Genomic DNA, 18,002 nt, shown 5'->3' with positions numbered 1-18,002 from the left:
AGCGACCACACTAACATTGGCCAGCCTTCCTTGTGCATGCAACTGTCACTGTTTGAACAAAACTCCCCCCACACTACCGATCAAGATAAGTGGTGCTACATTCACGCACGCTTGCTTGTTTTTCTCTCGCAATACGAAGAACAATTTCACAACTAAAGCTATTTACCTCAGATATAGTATGAAGTCATAACATTAGATAAGGGGAACATCGACTGTATGCTTATTCTATTGTATTGTACAGGTATTGTTTTTATGTTCAAAGAGAATGAGAAACAGAGAAAAAGCAGCACAGTTGCAGACTGACAAAGCCCAAGACCCTCCAGCACAATGAAAAATATACATTAGAGTTTTTCAACCCGGTAGCTTTAGTGCACACAGTTTCCAGATTAACAGGACTTTTTTTACTTGAAAAAAAATAAGAAAAGATCCCCATAAGTAGCATATGTAATGAATAACAGCTGAGATAATTAATGTTCACTTGAAACCAAAAAAAAATTACCAGTAGAAAGAAGGAAGCAATAGGGGACAAAAAAAAAAAAAGGCGAGAAAACTAACAACATCGTAAGAAAAGGAAGTAAGAACATGGATAGTGAGAACAGTAAGAAATTAAGAACATGAACGATAAATTGGGAATGAATAAAAATGGCTTCTCAGCATAACGGTTCACAAAAAGCAACAGAAAATACCAGCAGACTATCATACAGCTCTAGCAAGCAACACTGCATTACTTATACTGAAAGTACATAAACGAGGCAAAAGCAGCATTTCAACGAACATGCTAACGTGAATACGTAATGAGAGAGGAGCCAAAGGAGCCTTAAAGTGATGTACAATAATACAGTCTACTCTCGATAACTCAAAGCTGCTTAATTGAAATTTTTGGTTAATTAGAAATGATGTGCTGGTCCCGGAAATCTTACATGCAATTCAATTGAAGAAATTGCTCGATGATTCGAATCTAATACCCCTTATATTGGCTATTTGCAAGTTATTTCGAATAAAAAGCATCGAGGTGACCATCATTCCTCCATAAAGTTCAAAATTTTCAAGCGCCAAAACAGTGCCATACTCTGTACTATGTCGGCACCATCGCAACTGAGGCACAGTTGTTAACCCTTTGAGGGTCGAATTTTTTCGCCAAATGTGACCCCCCAGGGTCGATTTTTGTTATTGCTGATTTAAATTCTTCGGATGAATCTATTTCGAGAAAAAATTATCGTAATTTTTTTAGGGTGACCATAAAGTGACAAAAAAATCGTTTGTATTGTTATATACATCTGGTTTATTCATGAGTAACACAAGAAAAATTCTAAATAAAAACGAGAGAGTAACAAGCCAGCACCTTTTGAGTGAATCGAAATCAAATAGACATCAGTTTCACGGGCGCAAAAAGCGGGAAGCGCACGGAGGACGATATCGAAACCAGCCGCTGCGCGCGGGCACGCGGCTGGATGTGCGAGCGATAAATGGCGCACCGCTCCTATAAAATACCAATAAACAAAGAAAAGAAAAGCCTAATCAGTTTCGCAGGCGCCCTTGGTTTGTGGCAGGCGCAAGAAGCAAAAGGCGCCTGGGCACCCGATGGGCGATACCCAGCGCGCCCCCTCTTTACGGGATGCGCAAGCGATAGGCGGCGCCCCACTGAAGTAAATCATACAAAAATTAAAAGAAGAGCCACCAGCGCAAGCAAATAATTTGACGTATTTCCTCGGTGTGGCAGCACATGCCAAGCAAGAGAAGTTGGCGAAAAAGGCGCGCCTTTTAAACATACAAGCGATGACATATATATACATTATTGACCATTTTGAAGGTGTTTGCAGAGGACGTATATGTACGTCCATGACCCCGAAAGGTTTAAAGCAGCAGGCCAGTTTAGACTTGCATCAGTGTACACATCTCTCTGTTTTTAGGTCCTCAACCTTTGTAGCACACAGTGCCATGTGAAGTTTGTGTGTGGAGGACGTTTAAAGGAGCCATGAAGAGAAAACAAAAGTTTGTTTTATTCGAAAGATTAGGTGTTTCATAGTACCCCAAGCGCTTTCCCGGAAGCAAATGATGCTTTATTCACTGAGAAAAAAGGCAATTTAAGCCAAAATTTTAAATCTCCCGCTAAAATTGAACATTCCGTGACGTGTACAATGGCGTCATAGAGCCGGTCCATGAAACAGATACTTAGTATGTCGACTCCATATAGCACCCACACGTGGGAGTCGATCGAGACGGCGGCCATTTTAAAAATACTAGTCAAACCTAGTGCACCCGCAGCCCTAGTCATGGAATCGCCTGATCCGGAGAACAAAACTCTCGCCGAGGAGCTCGGGCTTGCATTTAACAACCTCACACCACTAAAACGCTCAATGCTTCTAAGTGCACGAGCGGCAAGAGTTGTGGGATACGCGGTGGACGGGAAAGCGACCATTCCGCGATAGCCACAACAGACGAATGCCCAGCCGTCGGCACTGCTGCCTCGTCAGCCCCGTCGCGACGGACGAATATAGACTGGTACGTATGTGCCGTATTTTGATTACGGTTAATAATAGTTCAATTTCAGTAGCAGTATCACTTATGCCAGTTGGCCGGTGTCGTGTAGCCGTTCACGCGAGCTCTCTGCTTCGACCAGAAAGATACGAGCGTCAATGCGCGGTGTTTACGGCATTTTTTTCCCCAAGGTCAGAGCGATTTGACAAAGTCGGCGACGAGAGCCAGCATGTCGCAGGAGTGAGCTAACGTAAGGGTCCCTGCCGTAATCACTTCCTCAGAAATGAAGCGAGCACACTCGTACTTCCTTTAGCTCTCTTTCTCCTCCGTTTGCAAAGTTCACAAAACGTAGCCACTTGCTTCGCCTAGGTTCGTCGTTGGGCAGCACATGAAAGGAGATCTCCTCACCGGCGGGGATGTCGCACTCCCTCGACGATTTGCCCGTACTACATGGGCATTTCAAAACGCAGCAACGAAATTTCATTGTAAAGTACTCGAACAAACTGAAGTTTTCAGTGGTTGTAAACTGGAAACGAGCTCGTAACGACAGCAGCAAGCCAACACCATTCGAAACTTACGCGACGACTGGCACTATCTCGTCGCTTCTTGCTGTTCCTTACTCCCCTCGTTTCTATTTTTACCTTTGCTGGTTGGCGATATGACGGCCAACCTCCTGTGAAGGGATTACGATACGAAGCAAGGTCGCAGCTGTGCGTGCTGGAACGGTTCGTTGGCCCCGAAGAGCCTCGAACCCGAAAATTCGTCTGCGCGACGGCGAGATGTCGAGCTCGGCCGGCGCTAGTTTCGTATGCATTGGCGCACACGCTTGCATGTTCGTTCGGACCTTCAACCGTTTACTCCACCGTTCTTTGTCATAAAAAGAATGTGCAGTATGTTTCACGGGCATTTAGCTCGCTATGCAAACTGTAAGCCCTGCCTAACATGCGTTTGCTTTTGCCGGCCTCCGCCAATCGCAGAGCATTCCCAAGTGACATCACAGGTTCTGTTGCGGAAAATGAGCTGGTGGGTCGCATGGTCATTTCCTTTTTTCCTAATTATGTAGCTTATTTGAGCGAAGTTTGCGTTATAAGTGGTGTCGTTATGGTTCTAACGAGGCAATCTTTCGAATGAACCAAACTTGTGTTTTCTCTTCATGGCTCCTTTAAGGTAGTGATACAGTTAAACCTCGTTATAACGAGACGGGCTATAACGAAATAATGGATATAACGAGCAAATCGTAATTTCCCTTGATATCTCCATAGAAACCAATGTATTTAAAACCTCGTTTTAACGAGGTAAAATTTCCCTGTTACGGGATATAACGAACAAATTTCGTTGAGAAATCAAATTTTGAGCTAATTTTACAACAGTGCGCAACGCGGATTTGAGACAGTGCGTGACGCGGCAACTGTATTAGCTGTTCAAAACCCCCGCCACGCGCGCGAAGCTGGCTGGCGCGCCATGCGGACGCTGTGCCCGCGAAGCCCCGACCCTCCTCTCGCTGCGCACGGCATGCAGACAATGGGGCCCTTCGATTTACAGTGTCGGACTCACCGCGGGCTCCCCGAGAAGCAGTCCGACGTTCGATTTTACCACGTATCCCTATGGCTTCGGGGAATCCGCGGACTATCCGCGGTGAGCCCGATGCACACGGCGCGCGCGGTTGCGTCGCCTTCCTCCCCCCCTCCCTCCTCCCCTGTTCGTATCGCCGACGTCGCTCCGTAGTTGTGCGTGCGTGGGTTTTGGCAGTCTTCAGCCTTATCTTTTATCGTACTGCCGGCATGATTCCAACAACGCGAGTACTAGCGACAGGCGGGAAGCGAAAGCGAAAGACTATCACGCTTGAACAGAAGACGGCTATGATAAAAGCCGTCGCATCAGGCGCGAAGGAAGGTAAGGTGCACTCTGTGGTAAGGTGGCAAGAGACTGACGTGTGGACGAGTACGCTGTCTGCCATCGTGAGCAACCAAGAGTCCATCGTCAGCGCTGTTGCACATGGCTTGAAAAGAAGCGCTAAGGACGGCGTCGGAGGCACTAGATGCGGTGAGCGTGCTGCGTCGCTTCATTGGCGCGCACAGGGGCGGCGAAGATGGCGTGAACGTAGCGGCCGCAGCTGAGGGGGCCATCGCTCGCATCAGGAAGGTGCATCAATGTCCAATTACGGACTTCTTCGTAGCCAAGTCTGTTTGAAATACGAGTTTTCAACTGCAATTAATTATGTTCGTGACTTTTCCTTTTTACCTCCGGAATGTGTTTATTTTACTATCGCCGTGCAGCAAGATGCTATTTCGCCCGCTTTTTGTTTTAGGTAACTACAATGCATAATATTTGCAGTAAATGTCGGCTACGGCTATAACGAAATATTGGGTATAACGAGCAAATCGCGGCACCCCTTCAATTTCGTTATAACGAGGTTTAACTGTATAAGGGATAAGTCTCGACAATCATTGAACTTGTGTGGCACTCTTGACTTGCCGACCTGAAAGTCGATATTCTAAACAAAAGCATGGAGGCGTGTCGTGAGCTTATGACAATGATGTTCTTGAGCTTTTTGTTTAATTGAACGTTTGGTTAACTCCAAGTGTTTTGTGGTCCAGTGGACTTCGTGTTAATGGGAGTCGACTGTAAGTGCGACCGTACGATGTGTCGCACTTATTATCTAACCAAATTTTGCCCACAGTATCTTGGGATGTACTGGTCAGGTTTGTATCACTGTTGCTGCTTTTGGAAGCCTCTAAATTGGATAGCACAATAAAAGTATGATAATGTAACACTTGTTTGTAGAGGTATCAAATATTTTATACCGTATCTTATCAAAATTTTAGTGCTTTTAACATGATATTTCATACCACCATATTTTGGCAATAAAAAGTTAGCATTACAGCTGTGGTATTGATGCACTCCCCAGTCCTTATAGAAAACAAGTACATATAAAGTAAGGCAGTATTTAGTGCGTAGCGAATAAAAATTTGGCCCGAATAGTGTTGCATAGCACATCACATTGCTTATAACTTGGGCTGCATAGACTAAAACTCGCTGAATATTTCTTCTCAAGATGCCAAAGGACACTTCCTGTAAAAATTTCAAGTGAGTAGGTTAAAGTTTATGAAAATGGCTTGAAGACAAGCAAGTCAAGCTTCAGGGGTATTTACCATACACTGCCATTAAGAACAAGAATTGCTGCTAAGGCATAACTGCATTCCATAAAAGCAAACCTATGGACTAAAACCTATATTAAAAGGCAAAGAGAAATATATTAGGCTGGTGGAGCACTATAAAAATCCCAGTGAAATATTTGACTGATCAGTGCAGCTAATTTATGGGCAACTTTTATGGCTTGCAAGCGCATGCATTCTACTGTAGAATGTTATGAGCATGTGCAGAACAAACGCACTGCCACTCATTCTAGTTTTCTAAATGCATGCCAACAGTCCTACATCACGAAACTTGGCACGCTGAAACACACACGGTTTTCGTTGAAAAAGGAACTGGAACATTATGCACAGCATTGAAAGCAAAGTCTCCACAGTATATACTGATAAGAAACAGTCCCTTGTTGGCGGAGGCCGAAATCTGCGCGGACTGTTGGAAGGGGTTTGGCAGAAACCCACTTTGTCTGGCCACCCAATGGGGTGACGCAAGTTACCGTATTTACTCGCGTAATGAACCCACTTTTTTCCTAGGAAATTCGGCATAAATTTGGGGGGAGGGTTCATTATGCGAGAAAAAATTGGAACAGATTTTAAAAGTTGAAATTTTATACAATAAAGTTACTAAGAGAAGCACTGTCAGAGGCTTACCATTTTCCCAAAAACGTAGGTAATTATGTAATCAAATTTCTTTTTTTATTTCGAATGTGCTAGTGGCCCCCCACTCGCCATGGAGCTGTTGTCCTCACTGAAGTTGCTTGCAGCTTCACATTTGTTGTCGGCCCACAGCGAACTGTCTTCTGTGCCGTCAATGCACTCCAAATTTCTTTTCGACACCGGGAAACTTCCCGTCTTTGGGCCCACGAAACACGCGGCGATCCCTGTTCACAGTCCAAAAACCTCTCCTTTTCGCCTGTAGTGTACATGCACTGGGTCAACACTGAAGTGCCGCCCAGCCACGCGGTTTCCGTGTGCATCAACGCTTGCTCCACCATCTTCAGTTTAAAATTGGCTGTGTAGCCCATGTATTGGCCCATCATATGGCGCACATCAAGAGCACGAAAGGTTGGAACACAGCTGAACAACAAAACCACAGAACGTAATGGCGAAGTCGCGGAACTGGAGCAGAAAAGTGCAGAGTACATTCAGTGCTCTGTTCACACGCCACCGGAATTAGCTGGAACAGCAAATACCTAGCAAAGAGCAGGGAAGGAGTGCAAAGTAAGTTTCATGCTTTGCTCGCACGCTGCAACGTTTTTATGGTGCAAGGATTGTTTTGGCGTTCAGCAGGTGGCGCTCCGCAAGTGCACAATTTTTAAATTGAATGTTACGGCACTCGCGCTCACGTCTCCGGATAGCGTTGAGATTTCTTTTTGTTCAAATGCGTTTTTAGCATTTCTGCGCATACTTTGGCGTGATCTCAAGTTACTGCGATCGTCTACGGCATAGGCAACCATGCTGAGATAAAAACATATTCCCGCTGAATTTTTTATTGAAAGTGACAAAAAAGTAGATTCTCGAGAAGAAAAGTGGGGGGGAGGGTTCATTACGCGAGTGGGTTCATTATGCGAGTAAATACAGTATGTGATACCGATGCCGATCTAAAGATTGGCATTCCAAACGAGCAATCCTGGCAAAGACCGAGTCAGACAGACTTAGTTGCTGCACCAACAAGGGAGTGACCAGAGAAGAAAACAGTGGCATAAACACCTGGAATATCGCAGTGAGACCAATATAAAAATCACACATGTAGTGGCTTCAAGTGCAGGATTTCAAAGTGCAACCCTCGCTGTATTTTTGCACGCAGTGTGAGGCCCGAACCCACAACCAACGGTTAAGAGTCTCAAGCTCTACTGAGCTAGCAGGCCCCGCCCCTCCCTACCCCCTGACCAATGCGGCGACAAGACAGTCAGTATCTTCAAACTCTTGCCAGAGCTTTCCTCTGCTACAACTGCCAAGTGCACAAAACGTAAATCTCTAAGAATAGGAACAAGGCATGAGCCAAAGAAATGTGACCGTGCCACAGGGAAACAAAACTGCGAGGGAGGAAAGCAAACACTAATGGCGAGTTCTGGTGGTCATTATGGAGCAGAAACCAATTCAGCCACAAAATGACCAAATTCGATGTGTGGTGAGCAGACCCAAGTTGAACAGCAAAATACAATCCTTTTTGGTTGAATTCAAGGTCTCACACTGAAACAAGACAGTGCTCCACAGCGTAGCAAGAAAATCCAGGAAGGACAGCTAAGCATGACTAACCTACCGTGGAGTGTGAAAAATTGCCCCCACACCGATCAGTGTAATTCACCATAACAACCGTGGCTGCCCTACAGCCTGGCACAACAAAGAGTGAAGCCTCATGGCCACCTGAAATCAGCACACAAGCTCGCACTTTTACTACGCATGCCCGCACCCTAACGTTGTCCCCAATCGTAATGCATTGCCATTTTTCAAACAGGCAGTAGGCCCAAGGGTATAGCAATGGTTTTACTGTGTGCAAGCTTGCTCAAGCTTTGTTGGTAACTAGGGGTCCGATTTACCCTTCACTGCACGCTTTTTACTTATCAGGACACTTGAAGGGAAAGCTAGCCAGACGAGATCACATAGAGTGGGTGTGTTCTATCACCTCTGGCTCAGAGTCACTGCTGGGCTGAGCGGGCACAGCTCCTGGCATGGGCAGCAACATCTGAGCACCCATCTTGGCCATTCGTGAGAGCAGCCGCGCCCGGTCACTCTCCCCAACACTGGCCGCCGCGGGAAGGGCTGGCTGCTCTGAGGGCACAGAAGACGTCCGTGACCGAGGCAGCTCTTCCACGCTGCTGCGTAGGGAGAAGAAAGAACAGCTGTGAGTCAGAGAGAGATTCCTGAGACAACTGTCTATGACACATTGTGGCACAAACAACCATGCAACCAGTGCCTGCTGAAGAAGCATCTTGCGTTCAATGCTTGTCCCTCAGCCTACTTAAGACAAGGCGACTCAAAGAAAATAAAGCTGCAAAATTTGGTGCTAAGCCAGCCCCAACGATCAAGAAGCGGCCCCATCGATGAGGCAAAGTGAGTCCCAGAGAAACAAAACCAATAAGTGAGAGTAAAAAGTTGACTGCATGCACGGGCACAACCACTACAGTTGTGTTGTTGGTAGAACACGGGTGTACTGTCACAGAAACTGGCCAGATTTTTGAGAAAGTCAACCCGGATGGCTTGTGCAAAAGCAAGGCTAATAAAACACCTTCGCAATCTCATCGCAATCCCCTTCGCAAAACACCTTAGATTGCAAATCTAGTGCGTTCTTTCACTCATTTTTTCCTAAAACCATTCGTCAGTGGAACAGATTACCTTCTTCCGTGTTTGTACACCATTCTAGTAACACGTTCCTGTCCACAGTTACGTCACTCGAAGGCCTAAACTAACATTGTCATGTGTTTGCTACAGCGCGGGTTTTGCTGTTTCCTCAAATCACCTGTCCGCTCACTATTCTGTAATTGCTTCTTTTAATACATGAATTGCATTTTTCACCCTCGCCGAACGCACTGTTTTTTTTTTTTTTTCAATTATCGTACCAATGCCGTCTTTTCACGTGGTGTGTCTGAGGGCTATCGAAAATGTTATATGCCCTTTCCATTGCTTTGTCGTTTTTTGAACCTTCCATTCCCGCTTGTGTAAAGTACTTGTGAGTGCCTTTTTCTGAATTATTGTAATAATGCAGTATTTTTTTGTGGCATGTCTTCAGCTATTTGAAATGTATATATGCGTTCTCTTATAACTTGCTTTCTTGCTTGCTGATAAGTACTTCTTGTGACTGCCTTTTTGTACACCCCCCCCCCCCCTGTAATGCTGCAAGGCGCTGTGGGTACTAAATAAATAATAAATAAATAAATAAATAAATTAAAGGATTCATAAGTGGAATCCTTTGGAATGATCTGCCTGATAACATTGCCACCATATCTAACCCCGAAACAGTTCCCCGTCAGCTACTGACGCTTTACACTATTTAATGATGTTCATGAAGTTTCGTGTAACGCTTATTATCAGGATTGGTGTCTATGTTGTGTTCTTTTTCTTCTTTTTTTTCTCTCACAAATTGTAGGCTTTTTCGCTCTGTTTACGGCCACAAGTGTTCATGTACGGTCAAAAAGTGATCACTTTGTACTTTGAAATATGTATAATGTGTTTATATTTTGTTGTTACGATGCTCCTGTCTTAAATTTATGCTTTCTTCTATTATTCCGTTTGCAAATGCCCCCCTTACTCTATGCCCTCCAATAGGGCCTGCAAGGTTTTTATGAATAAATGAATAAGTGGATGCATCAGGTCTTTTACCATGTCTATGAGTCACCATTCTAATTGATAAGCTACGTAAAAACCACTTCCTGCCCCCATGCACCACACTCAACAAGCTCCTGTTAGTTTTCCTTATTGAATCATTGCCACTTCTATGGGCATCAAATTCACATTTGGAGCTTAGTTCGGCTACCACCCACTTCCCAGTCTACCATCAAAAGGTGTGGCACTGACATGAATAGCCTTTACGCTTGAGCTAACAAAAACGCCTGCGCCATGACAAAAGGAAAACATAAAAGATAATGTATTTACTTTCTAACAGATAAAACTTTTTCCCTAAATATAGATGTGAAGTTAGGGGTGCGATCATTGTGCATGGTAAAAGCTTAAGCAAATATCTCTGGGAGCTCAAAACAGAACATAAATAAGTTGTTAGTCGATAATCTAATAGTGGGTACTAGGGGTTTGTGAATACTCTGAACTTTCGAATATCGAAGCAAATAATGTAATATGTGATACAGCCTTGAATTGAATACCACTATTCGAAAATTTTGAATAAATTTTTAAACATTTCGATGTTCGAAAACATCCACCGCCATGCACTGCCAGTGGCAAAGGGCTTTCCCACACTGCTCCAGTGATGTGCGGCCAAACAGCTACAGGAAGGTCATTTGGCCAACTCCACCCTGGTACTTCTCCTTTTGAACTGGCACTCGAGCTGCATTTGTCAACACTCTCTAGACAGGCTGGCCCAGCTGCATACTGTCACAGTCCTGAGTTCCCGTTTTTTTTAAATCTGCAATATTTCTTTATTTTCTATATGGGATATTAGAAAAACGATAAACTCATCTAGCTTCGCACTCCTAGATGCCGAATAAAGCTTTCTTGACAACAAGGCGCTGGCAATACCACGCTGCAGGCTGACCCCACACGTTTATCACGCACTTGCGCCAATTTCGCTCTCAACTCTTTTTTTATTTTCAGATGTTTCTATCAGGCATGATATGCCCTTCGCAGATCCCATATAGGAGATTCTAGTGTGTGCGTGCGTGCATGCGGGGATATTCGCAGTGCAAGTGCTTTTCACAAAGACTTCATGCGTTGTTAATACTGGGACAGGGACCTGTAAGCAAGTGCAAAACAGGGATGATACCACCATGCATGAAGGTGTAGCGCCACCATCATCATCATCTTAAGCGCCACCATCATCATCAGCAGATTCGCCAGCTGGCACGGAAGACACTGGGCACTCGGCACCCGGCACACCTCCGGAACGGCACCCGCATTCTACGCGCCTCGTCGTGTTCGTGGCACAGCCAACGCAATCACAATAAATGTGGGCTCGGCCGCACCGCCTCATCGGCCGCCTACAATTTGGTGACCCGGCAAGCGGCTTCGCCACGGCTTCGCAACGCTGCTTCCCCAGCCACAACGCGGACGACGGCACGCGAAGAACGTTCCCCGCCCTCCCAGACCTTCCCTTGCTGATCCCGTTTGATTCCATCTCAAACCACGCTGCATGGTTCGTCATCTTGGAAAGCCATTTTTATGTAAATGACATCTGCTCCCCGGAAATCAGGTACCTCTTGACACTACAGAAGCTACCTGCTGACCTCAATGAGCAGATCCAGCTGCCGACCCCAGGACCCCGTGCGTATGACGACTTGAAAGCCGCTGTCCTAAACCACTACGGTATAGGAACGCCTTTGTCCACACCACCACGCCTTCCAACGGCATCCGTGGATTACACGTCGCCAGCAAACAAGCACGAGCCCCGACTACGACTTGCGGCACTTCCGAATTGGTGTTTCACTTAGCCAACTCGACGCCACACCATGGCGCGGTCCCACACGTTCTTGCGTCTCCTGCACAAACCCACCCGTGTGTTGACTGCTTTGCCGCTAACTGGGACACTTCACCGCCTTCGCCGCACGGCACTGGTGAGAAGGATCTTTCAGACCCTTCTCCTCCCCGCACATGCGAGCCCTCTCCCCCGTCACCGGTAGAACAGCTTCCAGCAGTCGACAACAGCTCGAGATCCTCGGAAGTGCAACTGACACTCGAAACTGATCAGACTGCCTCCAACAGTCCCGACACCCTGGCTACGATGGAGACACCGGAGAAACAATTGCGGGACAAACGTCTCAACAAATGTCGCCCATGCAGTCAGACGCGCCGCAAACTGGTTACCCCACCTCGACCGATTCCCCGCTACAGGAGCGTATTCGGTATACGGTGTCACAGGCGCTCTGCTCTCCGACCCCGGATGAAACCAGCGCGCGTGCACTGCACGACAGGAACTTGACACACCGGTAGTTTGAGAGACGCTTGTCGTTGGCGCCCTCCGCTGCTCCGTCTCGCACGGTGCGTGCACACGTTGCCCAGACAGCGGCACATCCCTAGAGCAAACACCACAGCACAGTCAAGCCCGAACTCCGGTCGTCATTCTGCTGCACCGCGCTTCACCTTGCCGATGTCCTTTGAGTTACGCCTGCCGTTCGCTCCACCATCAATTGCAGCAGCCGCTTCGCATCCCGCAATGCGTCCGCGGCCGCACTCCCAGCCTCGTCCACCAGAGGTTGCCCACTTCCCAGACGCTACCTCGCTGACGACCAGGACCGTGCCGTTTAGTCAACCCCTGCCACTTGATCACTGACTGCCCACAGACTCTTCCTGACTACGGACAAATTGTACATACCTGTACATAGTGCAGAGTGTATTTTCCTGCATTGCTATTTACATTTCTCACTTTACCGTGCTTCACGCTAGGGGGGGGAGCCCTGTAGCGCCACCATCATCATCTTCTTAAGCGCCACCATCATCATCAGCAGATTGGCCAGCTGGCACGGAAGACACTCGGCACTCGGCACCCGACGCACCTCGGGAACGGCACCCGCATTCTACGAGCCTCTTCGTGTACATGGCACAGCCAACGCAACCACAATAAACGTGGGCTCGGCCGCCTACAAAGGCATGTGGACGAGGGTGTAAAAACCAGGTTCTATTTTCGCACTTGCAATGCCCTATACACCAAGTTTCCTCCCTAAAACCAACAAGAATGTACATAAAACTGCTGTTACAAGTTTTTTTTTTTTTTTTTACGTAGAATTGTGTTAATCTAAGCATGTCAGAATTATGCACCTTCATTAGACTATAATACTGAAACACTTGTGGTTGAGGTACCCACATGAGGTGAAAGATGACCCCATATAAAATATAGCATCATAAATATAGCTAAAAGCAGCACGGAAAGTTATGTTTGTTTGTTTTATGTCGGAGAAAAATTTCAAACATTTTTAAACAAGCTTTTTTGTTTTTCCACAGGTTATAGTCACTGAAGCATGTTTGAAACATTGTAAATTTTAGTTTTCTTACTGGAAATCGCTAAATATTTGCTTTGATGGCCAAAATTAATCTAGAGCCCTCCACTACGGCACGCCTTATCGCCTGCGTTGCGTTGGCGCGTTAAACCATACAATCAAATATTTGCTTCGATTAGAAAATATTCTCTTTGATTCACAACTATTTGAACAAAATTATCACTTGCTTCTTATTCTCTTTGAAACCGAAAATCGCTATGTGCACACCTGTAAGCCAGCAAAAAATTAATTGCAAATAATGCTCACCTTCGTGATAAGAGAACATGTTGGCTGTGTGCCCGAATTGCAACTTCTTTGTTATTTTTGGTAAACTGTCAAGTCATTCCACATTAGAACCCACTCTGCTGCCTGTCACACATTCATCTCATTAATACATGTCAACGACAAAAGTTTACAGACTACAGTCTATTAAAAGAACCAGCACATATTGATAGAGATGGGTTTTTCCTGTTGCCCTCACCAGCGACAGACAAAAATCAGAAACACCTCGTCAATGGCGAAGTGTTGGCCAACTCCACAGTTGCCATGCTCAAAAGCATATTTCATGGCTTTCAACCTAACTCACGTGGAGCTTGCATATCGCTCCTTTGCAAAGCAAAAATAAACACTGCCCACCGCATGCACATGCAGATTGCACAAATTGGCTCTGCCCCTCGGTGCTAGAATTGCCACAATAAATGTCCCTTGCATCATTCTTTGTGTTCTGCAAAGCACAGTTTATGCAGTGTCTGATACTGATTGGCTATGCATGATCACCATCCCTTAAAACAAGCAGACGATTAATCTATAAACGAGTACGGATTACTGGGCGAGTTGGTGTTGCATTGCAGAAAAATTCATAGCACATGCGGACAAGGACAAGAAAAAAGAGAAACCATGGAGCGTTCCATGGTGTCTCTCCTTTCTTGTCCTTGTCCGCATGCACTATGAATAGAAAGTTCAGGATGCAATCAATGCGACAGGGAAAAAATTACGCCCACCTCCCCTCGCGGGAGCCCTGGTGTGATGCGACGCTGAGGGGGGTTCAAGCGCAAGCGGAGCGCAACCGTCGACCGAAAGGCCGCCGGAGAGCGGCACACCGGTTATATGCGCAGCGCGCCCAAAGGAGAGGAGACCGCGGAGAGAGAGAGTACTGCACATGCGCAGCACTGCGCGCAGCGCCGCCCACCGGCGGAGTGAGAGCGCGCTGGGCCACACACCCGCAGATGTTGAGAGAGAGTGTTCACTCTCACCTGGGCACGTGCCGGCACCAGTGCATCTGCCGCGGCTATGACGCAACACAATCCAACACAATCCTCTTTAATCCAATCCAAAGCCAAGCCAATCCAATGCCCCTCGCGAGAGAGTGTTCGCTATGCACGCAGGAAGGACAGGGCCGCCGACAAGAGATGCTCTCAGCGTCGCATCTAAAAAATGTGTTGATGACCCATATGGGGGCTGTGCTCATTATGTGAGAAGACACAGCAAGTATAGCCGATAAAGATGTTTGGAAAAAAATAGTCTAAATGAATCAAATGCAGCAGAAGACTGTTGATACGCACATTCCTGCAGGGACTGCAAGATAGTTTTATGGTTAGGGAATATATAAACCAGGGAGCCTTTTTTTTTACTTAAATTGAAGATGCATTACGCAAAAGTTGCAATGGGACTGAGTAATCATTGGGAAACAGCACTAATCAGGACTGTATAAACAGGATTCTCCCACACAAATATTTGACAAAAACTGGCTGACTATCGAATGGATTACAAAATAAAATACTCCACATTTATTGCATTATCTAAAACCCGCAATGTTGCCTACAAGCATAGATATTCTCAGATCTCAACAAATGTGTATGGGTAAACAAACTTGAAAGTTAATTTTTTTTCGACATTTGCAATGTGTGATGGTGGAATGACTTATTCCTACATGCTGACTTTAGGGCCTACAGCATGTTTAGTGCTTGGGGGGTCAATTCATCGCTGCCGCCGGCACGTGTTCGCGGGCACGGCACGGCGGGGGAGCCGACCCGCCGCCATGTTGACAGTAGGCCTACGTGCCTCTAGCCTCCTCCCGTCGCTCCGCTCGTTGGCGTTGCCTGCCATCTTGCCTGTATGGACCTCAACTGCGTTTGCAGTCGAGGCCCCACGTTGGGGCGCCAAAATGTGGTATGGGTCTGACTCGGATGATCCTCCTCACGTGGCGGCCGTGTAGACGGCGCCGGCGTGAGAGGCAGGCAAGAGACAAAGGCAACCGACGCCAACCTCCAAGGGGGTTTTTTCCCAAAACCCTCCCCTTGCTGGCCCCGTCTTCTCGGTCATCAACGGGTCCCGTGTTGCTCGAGCGGCTGGAGTCATTCGACTCCGCCGCTACAGGTGGAGGATGGTCGGTCCAGGCTCGAAGGGGAAGGTGCCGGGTCGCTCCACCGCCGCACGCCGCCTTGTCCTCGCTCGGAGCGGCCACCCGCCGCTGCCGAGCGCCACAGCCAAAGTCCTCGCTCTCCGCTGCCGCCTCCCCACCGAAGCGACTCCCAGTTCCCCGCTTCGCAAGCGCGCCGGTGGTGCCATCTCGCGACGTGCAAGCGAACCCCTCTATTCTTGCCCTCTTGTTGCGCAATCCTTGCGCAATCCAAGCAGCGCGTCCCTCCGAGAGCTGCCGCGTACCGAGTCGGGATCGCGGGCAGCCACTATTCCCACAAACTGCCCAAGAAGAGAGACAGTGCTCCACAAACCTGTGGGAGTAGGCCCTCGCATCCCTCTTGTCACCATCCTCAGCTGCAATAGACACTGGCGTGGAGGACCGTGGCGTGCTGTCTTTTGTCGCCGACTTGGACTGCACTCAAGCACAAAGAACAGCAGATGCACACACTGATAGCTGTCATGTCTAAGTGAGCAAATGGCTGTTAAAAAAATCCAGGCACATTTCATCCAGGCACATCCCAGAGAGACTATCCCCTTTCAGGGTTCGTACAGGCTTGAAAAGCAAAAATTCAAGGGTTTTCAAGAACTTTCAAGGACCAGAAAACACATTTTCAAGGTCCCCATCAAACGTTTTATATGGGATTATTTATAACTTTATGGGATTATTTATAACTTTTCCAACACAATGCAAAAGTTGTTTATTGCACAATACCTAAGCACATTAGTGCACATTTAGATAGTTGCTAACAGGTTCGTAAATGCTTCCCCAGCTTTATTTTTTATTTCATGGCTGGTATTTAGAGGTTTTTCTTTTTCCTTTGTGTTTGCTGAGGCTGTTTGATTTCAAAACTTAGTTAATGTTGCCTGCATCTCCTGCTTTGTCAGCAACAGCATCAGCTAAAATTAAATCCGCAAGTGTTGCTGCAAGGCAGGATGAACAATGTACACGTCCACCATTTGCACGTAAAAGCAAATGCAGATGGAGCGTATGAGGCACAGCAAACATGCAAGGAACGAGCATCCACAGACTAGATGGAAGATGCAAGATAGAGAACAGAAGCTAGCTTTCACTGGATTGTATCGTGACATGGATTGGATTGACAAGTGCCTGCTCCCAATGTTGCCTTGTAATAATGCAAATCCACCAAACTTGTAATTTCAATCAATACACGGAAACTTGATTGTTAAATGTTTCTTTACATTTGTTAGCACCTAAAATCCACGACAAACACTTTAAATTATTGTGAAAAGACAGGGCCATTGATTCTCTCCGGAAAAATCAAGGGTTTTGAAGGAGCATTTAAAAATTCCAGGACTTTCCAGGCCTTGAAATTGACACTTCTAAATTCAAGGGTTTTCAAGGTTTTCAAGGACCTGTGCAAACCCTGGAAGGAAAACGGAGATCTGGAAACCTGTCCACTCTTTGGTGCCAGCTGCAAAACAAACATTATGCCATAGTCTCGGAATGGGTGCTTTCGCTGAGTTCACTGAAGTTTCGCATTAGACTTTTATACGCCCACATAGAATTTCAAACGGAAGTTTCCTGGAATCAGGTAAGTATGGCAGTGTTACATGAAAATGAAAGCTCTGCTGAAAATACTTCAACGTTAATGCGGTCAATTGGACTCTTGCTCGTTATTGTAGCTGACACTCAGGGCACACGGTGGAGCAAAACCAGCAGAAATGCACCAAGGATAAGCCGCACTAAATAAAGGTGGGTGGGAAGAGATTTTAGGCTAAACTTAGACGGTAATGAAGAAAGCTAATACTCAGCTCTCTGTGCACCTCCGCAAGATCTGAACATTTGGCATCCACTCATAATCACATGCTCAACATTGAACGTTGGAACATAGCAAAGGATATTACAAGCACATCACATAATCCGTGCAAATACCACCTCTTACACCAAACTATTATTAAAGACTCTCCTATTAATTGAATGGTCCTGAAATGAGAACATGCCACTTCCAATAAAAATGGCCATTAAAGAGGAAATCGCTAATATTTTCGTAATTGTTAAATTTTCTCAATCCTGCTACAACTTCTGTAGATGAATTAGATGAATTAGATATTTTCTTGGATCATGATCTTTTCTGCGGCTCCCTTAGAAAAAGTTACTTAAAATTTTTCCATGAATTTTTTCTCGACCTATATCATCATCTTTTAGTTTTATATCACAAGCTTCGACTATATACTCACCTAGCTGCATAGGAACGCACGACTCTGCGTGCAAAATACCAAATTAGCAAGGTTTTCCCCTCGTAACTGGGGACAAGCCTCACGTTAAAAACGCCGCTGACAAGTTCGATTAGCA

At 46.3% G+C, this 18,002-nt stretch overlaps 1 protein-coding gene across 2 annotated transcripts in view; it reads right to left on the bottom strand.

The window, feature by feature from the left end:
• Positions 1 to 18,002, bottom strand: part of LOC144143621 (FK506-binding protein 15-like) — a 204,991-nt gene that overhangs the window by 169,749 nt on the left and 17,240 nt on the right. For both annotated transcript variants that reach the window (XM_077675464.1, XM_077675465.1), the window contains exons 10-11: positions 16,000 to 16,100; positions 8,254 to 8,446 (exon numbers count right to left, since the gene is read on the bottom strand). In XM_077675464.1, coding sequence (XP_077531590.1) covers positions 8,254 to 8,446; positions 16,000 to 16,100 — 294 coding nt within the window. The remainder of the gene's footprint in view (positions 1 to 8,253; positions 8,447 to 15,999; positions 16,101 to 18,002) is intronic.

This window comes from Haemaphysalis longicornis, unplaced genomic scaffold, assembly GCF_048455015.1.
Source record: "Haemaphysalis longicornis isolate Haplotype H1 unplaced genomic scaffold, Haemaphysalis longicornis Haplotype H1 scaffold_1, whole genome shotgun sequence".
In the NCBI taxonomy this organism is placed as follows: Eukaryota; Metazoa; Arthropoda; class Arachnida; order Ixodida; family Ixodidae; genus Haemaphysalis; species Haemaphysalis longicornis.
This window is presented reverse-complemented; position numbering and strand designations above follow the sequence as displayed.